The sequence below is a fragment of the Oenanthe melanoleuca genome, chromosome 22 (assembly GCF_029582105.1).
Source record: "Oenanthe melanoleuca isolate GR-GAL-2019-014 chromosome 22, OMel1.0, whole genome shotgun sequence".
NCBI classification, from domain to species: domain Eukaryota; kingdom Metazoa; phylum Chordata; class Aves; order Passeriformes; family Muscicapidae; genus Oenanthe; species Oenanthe melanoleuca.
In genome coordinates this window covers 3,120,033-3,132,929 of record NC_079355.1, presented here as the reverse complement: position 1 = coordinate 3,132,929, position 12,897 = coordinate 3,120,033, and the positions used below count along the sequence as shown (strand labels likewise).

The 12,897-nt window shown below is 51.1% G+C and overlaps 1 protein-coding gene across 4 annotated transcripts in view; it reads right to left on the bottom strand.

The window, feature by feature from the left end:
• The window catches only part of PEBP4 (phosphatidylethanolamine binding protein 4), a 96,958-nt gene that overhangs the window by 43,863 nt on the left and 40,198 nt on the right, over positions 1–12,897 (bottom strand). For all 4 annotated transcript variants that reach the window (XM_056508714.1, XM_056508712.1, XM_056508713.1 and 1 more), the window contains exon 4: positions 2,909–3,007. In XM_056508714.1, coding sequence (XP_056364689.1) covers positions 2,909–3,007 — 99 coding nt within the window. The remainder of the gene's footprint in view (positions 1–2,908; positions 3,008–12,897) is intronic.

The window sequence follows — 12,897 nt, the reverse complement described above, 5'->3', positions numbered from 1 at the left end:
CACCCCAGGGGATATTGGGGTGATACCCCAGGGATGTTGGGGTGATACCACGGGGGATGCTGGGGTGATACCCAGGGGATTCTGGGGTGATACCCAGGGGATGCTGGGGTGATACCCAGGAGGATGCTGGGGTGATACACAAAAAATGCTGAGGTGATACCCAAGGGAATATTGGGGTGACACCCCAGGGGATTCTGGGGTGATACCCAGGGGATGTTGGGTGATACCCAGGGATATTGAGGTGATACCCCAGGGATGGTGGGGTGATACCCAAAAATTGCTGAGCTGATAGCCAGGGATGCTGGGGTGATGCCCAGGGGATGGTGGGCAACGCTGGAGAGATGCTGGGAGATACTGGGGTGACAATGGTTGATACTGGGGTGACAATGGTTGATACTGGGGTGGTACCCAAGCACTGCTGGGGTGACACTGGGTGACACTGGGGTGGCACTGGGGTGACACTGGGTGACACTGGGCTACACTGGGTGATACTGGGGTGGTACCCAATCACTGCTGGGGTGACACTGGGTGACACTGGGTGACACTAGGGTGGCACTGGGTGATACTGGGTGTTACTGGGGTACTACCCAAGCCCTGCTGGGGTGACACTGGGTGACACTGGGGTGACACTGCGTGACACTGGGTGGCACTGGGTGACACTGGGTGGTACTGGGTGACACTGGGTGACACTGGGTGACACTGGGGTAGTACCCAAGCACTGCTGGGGTGATGCTGGGTGACACTGGGGTGACACTGCGTGACACTTCGTGACACTGGGTGGCACTGGGTGACACTGGGTGGTACTGGGTGACACTGGGTGACACTGGGGTAGTACCCAAGCACTGCTGGGGTGATGCTGGGTGACACTGGGTGGTACTGGGTGGCACTGGGTGGTACTGGGTGGCACTGGGGTGACACTGAGGGGGTGACACTGGGTGACACTGGGGTGACACCAGCGCACTGTCAGGCACAGAGGCTCCCCCCCCCCGGCAGGGCTGTGGCCACCCGCCCCTCCCTGAGGCAGCCCCTGGAGCCCCCAGCAGGGCTGTGACCACTGGACAGCCCCTGGAGCCCCCAGCAGGGCTGTGACCACCGGCCCCTCCCTGGGACAGCCCCTGGAGCCCCCCCAGCAGGGCTGTGACCACTGGACAGCCCCTGGAGCCCCCCCCAGCAGGGCTGGGGGATTGGGACAACTCCCAAAAAATCCCCAGGACACGCCAGGACACCCCCAGATTCGGGCCCCCAGCTGAGGAGGTTTTGTTATCACGGCGCGGGGATGATTTTTATTTTTTGGGTTTGTTGTGGGATTTGGGGGGTTTATCTGCTTTTCTGTGTGTGTAGAGGAGAGATGCACACACACACACACCCACGGGAGACAGAGGGGATATATTTATCCCGTCATTATAGGGATGATATCAATGTATAGGTTTTATATAGAGCAATGCATGGAATCAGTCAGTCGCTCACGTTGGAAGGGACCAGCAGGAGCATCGAGGCCAAATCCCTGCTCAGATATCTCTGTTTATATTTATATTATTTATCTAGTGAGGAGAAAGCTTAAGGAACTGTTTGGGCTGGGATCAGATGGGAAAAAACCCTTTTTCATCCCCAAAATTCTCCTTTTTTTCCCCCCCCCCCACCCTCTTTCATGACCTGACACTGAATTTTTGACCTTAGAGATCACAAACAGCATCACCCAAACGCCAGGAGAAAGAAAAAAAATCATCCCCCCTTCCATTCGTGCTGCAGGTTTGAATCCCACATTTGCCTACTTTGCTTAAAGGATTTTATACTCCAAAATAAAAATTAAAAAAAAAAAAAAAAAAAAAAAAAAAAAAAAGGAAAGCCACAATAATTAGCAAGAGGGAAGGATCTGTGTACAGAAGGAAACACAGGAGCTTGGGCTCCTTTGCGTTTGGTAAATATTAAAATTAATGAGAGACTTTCAGGACCCTGTTGTTAGAAATGCAGAAGGGTTTCTGTGAAGGATAAAAACACAAAACAACACGGAAAAAAAAAAAAAAAAAACCAACCCTGTACACAAATTCCTGCAATTATTCCCGACGCTTCCTATTTTTCAGCCAATTATGGAATTCATGGAAAGTATTAATATCCCGTTTTAATTTGCTTAATATGCCCATTAACAATAAAAAGTCTAATTAAGGTATCTGTACAAAGAGCCCTCAGCAGTAATTTCAGAGAATAATAGAGGAGAACGACGCGATATTTCTTGTTAAATGCACGCTGCAAATTAATTGATATCTTAATTAGGCTTTAGTACCCAGATTATCAGCTAGATTGATTTAGGGTTGCAAAACCTCGTTTTTTTTCAGGACGTAAAAACAAGCAGGAGGGGAAACAAAACCGCTTTTCCCAAAATATTTCTGGGAGCGAAACCACCAGGAAAAGGGGAAGGACTCATCCCATGGACACGGCGCCACAATTCATCCCAAACTCATTTCCCCCCTTGTTTCCTCACTGAGTTCAAACCATCTTTAATCCAAAAAAAAAAAAAAAAAAAAAATCTTAAAAAACTAGAAAAGGAATGGAGATTTTCACCAAACCGACTTTTTTTAACCACAAAACCCAACTGGCAGCAGGAGCTGTTTGGAAGGACGCGCTGTCTCCGCCGAGAAAACCGGTGCTGGGGAGTTGGCAAAGTGTTTTTTGGGATTTTTTTTTTCAACAGCATTTCCTTAGGAGAAGGAGGGGGAAAAAAAAAAACAAAAAACCCAAAAAGCAATATTTTTGGACCAGCCTGGCTCTTTATAGCCTGAGGAAGCACTTCCCTACCTACACGCCCAGCACCATTTGCATTTCTCGTCCTCCGGGGTTTCACCGGGCCGAGTTTGCATCCCAATGGGAATCAGCCCTCCCCGAATTCCTGGGAATGACCCCAGGGACTCACCAGGATGTCGGTGACCATCCAGTGCCTCCAGAACTGGAACCTGGGCTCGGCTCTGCTGGGAGAGTCGGGATCCACCATCACCAGCACGTATTTCTCATCCTGCAAGAGACCGGAGGGGGATGCTCTGGGTATGGGGCGACAGCAAAAAAAACCAAAAAATCCCAAATCCACATTTTCCCACTCTTTCCCAGCAGGTGCTCTCTGGGATGCACAATCCCGCTGGGGATGATTGATTCCCAAATTTTTTTACCAGAAGGAAAAATGTGGGTTCTGCTGCCTCCTCCCAAACTCACCGAGGAGAATTCCTGCTCCTCTCACCACATCCCAGGATTGAAGCCACTCTGGTTTTTTTTTTGATCTAAGGGTGGTTGGGGACAAGCTGGACACCCCATCCCCCATGAGGGTGGCTGTGAGGAGCCAAACTCGACCCCAAACATCCCAAAATAACCAAAATATGTTCTTGAGATGCTGCAACGAACCACCTGGAGGGGGTCAGGTCCCACTCCTGGGTGATGGAATTGGGCAAAGCGAGCTGGGATTTATGGATAACGCTGGTTTCTCCCCCACAGCCCACCCCAGATCCCCAGTGAGAGCTCCCAGCACCCAAAGGTGCCCCCAGCACCCAGCCCACGTGGATATTTTGGGCTGGAAGTGACCTCTGGAGGAGGGAAAGCAAACCCGCTGATCCGCAGGGATTTGGCAGCACCTCAGGCAGCAGCTTATCCCGCAAGCGGCCGGATTAAGGGATCTGCATCCCAAAAAAAAAAAAAACCTCCAGGTGCGCCTGGCGGGGCTCCAGCCCCGGGGCAGCGCCGGGATCCGACCCTGCAATTCCCGCTGGGATGAGCTGGAGCTCCGTGCCTGAAACAGGGCAGGGATTTGCACAGCAAAATTCTTGGGGCTGACTCAATGTTTTTGCTCCGTTTTGGGGTAAAGAGGTAAAAAGCTCCTGGAGTGTTGTGCCCCCTTCCCCTGGCATCATAAATCTCTTTATGAGGCCCCCACCTCCACAGCGAGCTCCGTTTTTAACCAGAAAATGAGGATTTCAAACCCATTTAGCCAACAGTTGTGGAGAAAATCCCAAATTCCTGCAAAAGCTCCCTGCCCGGCTCGGTAAATCCCAACCTGGCTTCACCCGGGGTTGTGGGGGGGGGAAATTCCATCAACCCTGCAGATGTGAGCGTGGGAAAGGGGCTGTGCTGGCCTCACCACGTGAGGATGAAGGTCAGGACCTCACCACAGCTGGCCAAAAAAAAAAAAAAAAAAAAAGACAAATAAAAAAAAAAAAAAAAAAAAAAAAGAAAAAAAAAAAAAAAAAGAGGGAAGAAGCAGCAAAATTCCTTAACAGCACCAAAATCAGCGATTAATAAGGAGGAGGAGGAGGAGGAGGAGGAGGGGAGGGGGGAGAAGAAGCCCAACAACCCAAAAACCCTGAGCTGGAAGTGTGAAGGAATTTGAGCTCTAACTTTGGGGAGGGTGGGGAGCCGAGCTCGGCGTTTCTGAATCTCTCGGCTCCGCTCGGAGCCCAGCTGGTGGGAACAGAACGTGTAGTCATGGGACTGTCATCGTGTGCTGTCCAGGTTAACATGTAGCATTTCTATTACTATTAACAGACTTTCTGCTCCTCACTCCATCTGTTCTTCGAAATAATTGCAGTTGTACAGACCATGCCTTCGCTCCAGGCAGGCTCTGGGGAGAGGATAGTGCTTTTATGCAAAAAAAAAAAAAAAAAAAAAAAAAAAAAAAAAAAATTTAAAAAATAAAAAATAGGGAGGAGGAAAAAAAAAAAAAAAAGTGTTAAAAAATAACAGCAAACACGAGAATAGAGTGCAAGTGAAGCTAACAGCAGGCTCGGAATTGGGGACAGATTGTGGCCTAGAAAGGTGACAGCACATGCAGCGGGGCTGGACCCCGCTGGGGACAGGAGCTGGGGTCAGCACCCTCAGCCCGGCGGGATTTTTCTCTCTCCTCACCTGCCGGCCGATCTCAGAGCCACAATCCCTCACCTTGCACTAAAGATAGCACAGCCCGAGCCGAGCCGAGCCGAGCTAATCCCGCCCGCTCACCCCGCGCTGCTCCCGGGGCTGCAGCACCCCCAAACCCCGCTGTGCCAAACCCGGGCACCCCCAAAGTCAGGGAGATGTTTTTGAACTGCTTGCGAGCAGCGGAGCAGCCCGAGTTTGGTGATTTTGGGGTTTTTTTTTTAATGCTGAAATCCCTCCTCGACACAGGCTAACAGCATTAGCTGCTGTCAGGGCTGCAGACGGGAGCCAGCCCCGAGTGACACGGGAGCTGCTCAGCTTTACAAGCATGAAGCAGCCCCAGGGATTTTTGGGAGAGGAGGAAAAGTGGCTTTAGATCAGAAAAATTCCTCCAGTGCACAGGAACAGGCGGCATCTTGCTGTGCAAGGGGAAGGGAGGAAGGGGGAGAGGGAAGAAGGAGCCGCTTTGGGTTGCTGTGGATGGAAATTTGGGGGATAAAAGACACCCCCAGAGCTTTGTCACCCATTCCAGGCTGGAGTGAAGGAACCAGTGTGTCCTGTCATGGAATCATGGAATGGTTTGGGTGGGAAGAGACTTTAAATTCCATCCGGTTCCATGGGCAGGGACACCTCCCACTGTCCCAGGGTGTCCATCCTGGACTTGGACACTCCCAGGGATCCAGGGGCAGCCACAGCTGCTCTGGGAATTCCATCCCAGCCAGGAATCCCTTCCCAAAATCCCATCCAACCCTTCTCTCTGCCATTCCCTGAGTCCTGTCCCTCCATCCCTTGTCCCTCTCCAGCTCTCCTGGAGCCCCTCGAGGCTCTGGAAAGTCTCTGAGCCCTCCCTGGATCCTTCCCTTCTCCAGGCTGATGTGTGACACCAACTGGGTCACCCTCCCGCGGCCGCCCTTCCTCTCACCCCAGCACTCCTCAAAATCCACATTTAACCACTGACAGGATCTGCTGCCTTGCCAAGGACTCAAATCCTCCACCCGGCACGGAGCACGGAGCAGCAGAGCTGGTGGCAGGTGACAAGAGCCCTACATTCCGTGTTTTCCCTGCTAATTGTTCCTAGAGGGGAGGCAGCAGCCAAATATCCAGTTATTCCTGCAGAAAGCATTAGCTGCTCCAATTAGGCACAGGTTTAGGGAAGTGGCTCCGAGCAGGCAGGGACTTTTCCAAGAGGCAGGAGAGGGATTTTGTGCGCCGAGGATACACACGGAGCTCAACAGATCCCGCCGAGCCGGGGCTGCACAGGAATTAAAGACTTATCCAAATGAAAGCAAATAGGGTGTTAAGTGACACACATGTAGAGCGAGCGGTTTCCTTGGAAACCAGCGCACATGGAAGCAGCACACATGCGGGGCTCGGCGTTTTCGGCAGCTCTGCCCTGCCAGGGATGCCCGGTTCGGGCTGGGTGTGCCCAGGGGTGTCCGTGTTGGTGTGTCCGTCCCCTTGGTATCCGTTTATCCAGGGAAAAACAGATTAAAATGTGCTTTATTCTGTGATATGGGGATGGATGGTGCCCAGATTTGCTGTAGGAGTTCCATCCCAAAATTAAGCAATGCTGATGGGCCAAGCCCAGCTTCCCAACACGGGGAATGAACAGGAATGGATCCAACCCAACGCCCAGAGCTGTTCCTTGCCCGTGCCCACCTGGATGTTCCCCACACCTGCCCCACTCAAGGGACCAGGTGAAACTTCCAGCTGCCCCATTTCCACCCAAATCCTTGACAGCTCCCAAGGAATTTCCCCGGGTGCTCAAGGAAATCATGGCACGGACGGGTTGTGAAAAAAAAAAAAACCTTTCACCTCCCCGGGAGCTGCAGCCTGGCATTGCCACAGCCTGGATTATCCTGCTGGGAAGGATTCTGATGGCGTGAGGTGCTCCAGGCTGGCGTGGAGATGGGATAGGGGATGGAGCCAGGGAAGAATTTGGTTTATGCAATTGCAAAGCAGAAAACCTCAATCTACCCCAAAACCAGAGCAGGGCAGGAGCTCCTGAGCCGGGAATAACACCGGGAATAATAAAACATCATCCCAGCTCTCCTCAGGGGTGCTTGGAGGGTCCAGCTCACGCCCCACCAGCGCAGGAGTCGGAGGTGGAAGCGCCGCCAGCACCAGCTGAGATTTGAGATCAATCTGGGCTCTTCTCTTGGCTTGTCCCCAGTACTAAAAAGTTTCTATAACAGGCACTGACTTCACAATTCTGCTGCTGCTGCCTCGCCAGAGAGAAATTCCAGCTCCTTCCTCGGCGGCAAAGAAATTGTTTGCGACCGAGTTGTGTTGTGGCTCGGGGAAGGAGCTGCAGGATTTTCACCTCCTCGTTTTTGCCACTTCCACGGGCACAAAAAAAAAACCAGCTCAGCAAAATTAACCCTGCTCTGCAGGACTTGCCCAAGGGGACAAGTGGCACTGGCTGAAGGTTTGACCCAACTCTCCCAGGCCTGGCTCCCGCTGCCCAAGGGAACTTCATTGAATTTCCAACTCAGCTCTCCCCATCCCTCTGCTCTCTCCCTCGGGGCTCCCTCACCGGCCAAATATTTATGCAGCCTAATGTCTTAATGAGGATTGATTCATCCAGGGTGGCTGAGGAGTGTGTGTGAAAGGTCTGTTCCCAGATTAAGCGCTTGGGATGCTCTAAGGAATGGATTATTTGCTCCGAACGGTTTGTTTTCCCTCTTAGCCAATTCGAGCAGCAATAAAACAGCCATGGGGGTGTTAACACACCCAACAGAACCGGGCAGAAAGTGGGGTAAAGATTCCAAAGGCTCCATTGTGCTGGAAATGCAGGTGGAAATGCAGGTGGAAATGCAGGTGGAAATGCAGGTGATGGCGTTTGTGGAGCACTTTTGGGGAGGGAGGGGAGCAACAAGCTGTGAATCCCCAATCCATGACCCCACTGCGGCTCTGCCTCGGCTTCCCCAAACCCAGAGGATTCAAGGGGGATGGAGCCAGATGTCCCAAATCCAGGAGGGAACGAACGGGCTGAGAAGCGCTGCGAGCTGTGCCGTGCCCCGCTTTTCCCCAGGAGCTGTTTATCCAGGCTAATGAGAGCCGCACGCACTCCCGGGCTGGGGACAGCGCGGCCGGGCAGGGCAGCGGGACGGGCTCGGCAAACGCCACATTTCCACATTATTTCCACACATTTCCACATTTCCACACTGCACAGGGTGAGGAGGAGGAGGAGGAGGAGGCGGCGAGCGGCCGCAGTGGCAGAGCGCAGCCGTCCAGCCCAATTACTATCACGCGGGGGGACACATGGATTGGTGACATTTGACATTTTCTACACAATATTTTGATGCAGAATGGCACCTCCGTCACAAATTATTTTCCAAAACTTGGCTTGGGTTCTGATAGCGTTTTTTTTAAAAAATTTATTTTTTTTTTTCTTGGGGGGGAAAAATAAAGAAAATTAAAGCGTTCCACTGGTGGGTGGCATTTGCAGGCGAGCGAAGAGAAGGGTCTGGTGTCCCCTCTGTGAGCCAAGTGGGCAAACAAAGGGGAAAATGCACCCAGAAATTCCAGCTTTTGCTCCCATGAACCCACAAAGTCCTGGGGGACCCTCAAAAGCTTTTTCCTTGCTCCCTGCCGTGGTTGCTGAGGTGTCTCAGCTCGGGAGCATCGGGGGGCCAGACCCCTCCTGGCAAGCCAGGGGTTCTCAGCGCTGGGAATCGCTGAACTCGGTGCTACCAGACACCTCGGCGAAGCTGAAATGACTTTAAATGCCTAAACATTTTAAAACAAACCCTGGAACAATTCAGCTCCGAACTCCTCGCCTGCTTTCTCTCCCTCCTCGCTCTCTCTCTCCCATTTTTACGGTTTCCAGAGCTGTTTTACGCCTCATTACCTGCACACTGTGAGTGATGTCTGTCGGTCCTAGAGCTGTAAATACCTTAAATCATGCTTCATTAAGAATATCTCTGGTGCTATTAAAGAGCTATAATAGACAACGAGTTAACAGATGATTAAATATGAACTCCATTTGTGTCACTCACCGCGGGCAGGAAGAGGCTTTAAGTTTTTTAAACTCGCTCTCATTATCTGGGGAAGCGGCGGGGATGGAGGGGGATGGAGGGAGGCTGGCTTGGAAATGTGGGGATGGGCTGGAGGGAGGCTGGGATGGGGTGGAAGGAGGCTGGGATGGGATGGAGGGATGGAGGGAGGCTGGGATGGGAGAGAGGGATGCGGACATGGAAATGGAGAGATGGGGACGGAGAGGTTTTTGTGTGGGATGAAAGGATGGTCACACAGAAATGGGGGATTGGGGATGGAGGGATGGGAATGGAAGAATCCTCACACTGAGATGGAGAGCTGGGAATGGAAGGATTCTCACATGGAGGGATGGGAATGGAGGGTTGGGAATGGAGGAATCCTCACATTGAGATGGAGAGTTGGGAATGGAAGAATCCTCTCATGGAGTTGGAGGGATGGTCATGTGGACATGGAGGGATGGGAATGGAGGGTTGGGAATGGAAGAATCCTCACATTGAGATGGAGAGTTGGGAATGGTGGAATTCTCACATGGAGGGTTGGGAATGGAGGGTTGGGAATGGAAGAATTCTCACATGGAGGGATGGGAATGGAGGGTTGGGAATGGAAGAATCCTCACATTGAGATGGAGGGTTGGGAATGGTGGAATTCTCACACGGAGGATTAGGAATGGAGGGCTGGGAATGGAAGAATTCTCACATGGAGGGTTAGGAATGGAAGAATCGTCACATGGAGTTGGAGGGATGGTCCTGTGGACATGGAGTGATGGGAATGGAAGGATGGGAATGAAAGGCACCAGCTCCTCCACACTCCAGGCTGATGATCCTTGCTCGGATTTTCCCAGCTGGGGTCTGGTAACTGGAGTTTATAAAGAAAATCAAATAAAGGAGGAGGTGGGCAATGAGATGCTTTGGATGGGACAGGATGAGTACCTGGAAGAAAGGTGGATGGAATGAGGGATGCATGGATACCCGGGAAGAAGGGCTGGAGGGTGGCTGGAAATGCAAAAAGGATTGAGCATTGCTGGCTCTCCAATACCAGAATAGCTCAGCACAAACGAATGCCAAAGCACAAATTAAATAATAATTAATACCATTAAAATCCCATGAGCACACAAAAATACTGAGGAAAATTAAATAATGAGTGTTTTCTTCTCTTCTGGATTAGATTCTCCTCTGTGAAAAGAAAGCATTTTCACAGGCTGTGGAACAAAGTGGAATTATCCCACAGTCACAGTCCTGGATTCCCGCTGGGATTGGGGTGTGGCACATCCCAAAACTGGTCATGGAGCTGGGAAGGGCTGGAGCCCCAGGAGGGGCTGAGGGAGCTGGGAAGGGGCTCAGCCTGGAGAAAAGGAGGCTCAGGGGGAATTTCTGGCTCTGCACACGTCCCTGCCAGGAGGGGACAGCCGGGGGGATTTGGGATTTCTGCCAGGAACAGGGACAGGAGGAGAGGGAACGGCCTCAGGGTGGAAGCAGCAGGAATTTCCCCATGGAAAGGGTGGGCAGGGATTGGAACTGCCCGGGGGGGTGGAGTGCCCATCCCTGGGGTGACACAGTGACAAGGTGGGGATGGGCACAGCTTGGGCTCGGTGATCCCAGAGGCCTTTTCCAGCCTCAGCCACTGTGAGGGAGGAGGATTTGGGGACAAGGACAGAGCCGGCTGTGGGACTGAGCATGGCCCGCATCAGGAACTGCCCCATCAATGTCCCCCTGCTCTTTGTGAGGGATCCCACAGCAGCACGGGGGGTTCAGAGGAGCCCCCCCAGCCTTTCTCCCACCCTTTCCTCCCTTAAACCCACCCAGACACGGACAGGGGCTGCGGGAGCCGCGCCCTGTGTGCGGAGGGACCCCCACGACCCCCAAATCCCAGCTCTGCTCCAAGAGAAAACCCACGGCTCGTTCCTTGGGGAGAGAATAAATCCGCGCTCCTGCAATCGCTCATTGACCGCTCCCGACCCCCGCCCGCCCCCGAGGCCGCCGCGGGGTCCCGGGTGGCGGCGGTGGGGACGGTGACACTGCTGTCCCCAAGGACGGCGCTGGCGGGGCCGGTAATTGAATCCGGGGACGGAGTTAAGTGGAAAAAGCCATTTCCGAGCCGTCCCGACCTTATCAGAGCCCGCGGGTCCCTCTGCTCCCCCCAGCCGGGGTCAGGCCACCGGCCTCACCCCAGGAAATTAATTCCGAGCCCCTCGGGAGGGAAAAAAACCATCTCGGTTCAATTTGGGGGGAAATTAAAGCGTGGCAGGAGCTGCTCCGAGCGGCTCCGTCCCTGGGGACGCGGCCCCGACCCCTTCACCTGCTGGAAACCCCTCCCGGCGTTTGGGATTTGCTGCCGAGTTGTGAGGATCCCAAAAAGAGCAGACGGGGCCTTTCTCCCATCCTTGTGCAGCAAATAGAATAATTTAGGGGGACAAAAAAAAAAAATTATAATATATAATATATATAATATAGTTATATAGTTATATAGTTATATAGTTATATAGTTATATATTATATGTTATATAGTTATATGTTATATAGTTATATATTATATAGTTATATATTATATTATATATTATATAATATATATTATATATTATGTATAATATTATATATCATATATATTACATATATAGAATATAGCAGATAGGCTATACAAGATAGGATGTAGAATATAGAATATAAAATCTAGAATATATCATCTAGACTGTAATATATATCATATATCATATGTCGAAAATAAATATTACACATGTTCTATATTTTCCTATAGAATAGATACATTTGTATATTTTAATATCTATTTCCAGATTTATTATCGTATATTTTACATGGAAATAAAGACTATATTCTCTATATATCCTCTGTATATTCCCTATACATTCTCTCTATATTCTCTATACAATCTTTACATATTTTATATAAGCCCTGTATGGAAATATAGAAAATATTCCAAATAGATAGAGATATATTGGAAGCACAGATATAATCCCAATATTGATAGGACCCTGGCTTGGGAAAAGCTCTTTAAATCTTGGAATAATGGGAGAAATGAGAAATCTACACCCATCTACCCCCAGCAAGAGCTTCGGGAAAACAACCAAGAGCTCCCCCTCCCTCCACACAAACTGCTCTTGCCAGAAACAGGAGGGAAAAGATGCTCAGCTCAGAACTTCCCTCCCTGGTAAAATATTTAATAATAAACTCAGAGGAGAAGCCAACTGTCTCCCTTGGATGTGGTTTTCATTTGGAAGTTAATGGGAGTTTTATTTCCAATCCAAAATATCTATTTTTTTATTTTTTATTTTTTTTAAATTCCTGATGCATGTTTTGTTCTGATAAATCCATCCTGTCAGGGCGAATAAATTCCAGATGGGATGGACAGAGGGACGACACTCCATCCCCTTCCAGCCACCCTTTCCCGAGGCTCCCGACCCCCGGATCCCGGGGACAACATTTGGGAACACCCCGAGCGCCACAACAGCCGCGTTAATGCCTTAATGCCTCGGCGCTTTGAAATCCCAGAAAATTAAAAATAAATAAAAAAAATAAAATAAAATAAAATAAAAGGGGAAAGCTGCAACGAGTCCTGTGAAAAGGAGCAGGGCATCATTAACGCAGCCGGATCCGTATCACAGGCTGCAGCAATTATTCCCGGGTGGAACACGGCAAGCTGTGAAGAGCTTTCATTACCGGGGGTGCTGCAGGTCCCTCACCTCTGGCCAGCCTCCCGCTAAAATCGCGCATTTTCTGCGCCACGGCTCCCTGCGCCATTTAAATCCCTAATTGCCGTGATTGGGGGGCGCGCGGAGCACGCAGAATTCATGACTGAGAAATCTATTAGGCAATAACTCGGTTACTTTTAGGCACCTTGGAGCCGGAGCGCCTCGGTTGCTGCCCGGCTCCCCGGGGGGAGGGTGGAGGGGATGATTTCCAGGGGGTGCAACCTGCCCCGGCTCCCCTGCGCCGCAATTACCTCCCCTGCTCATCCAGGGGGGAATTAATTAGGGAAACAGCCCATGGGATGCTG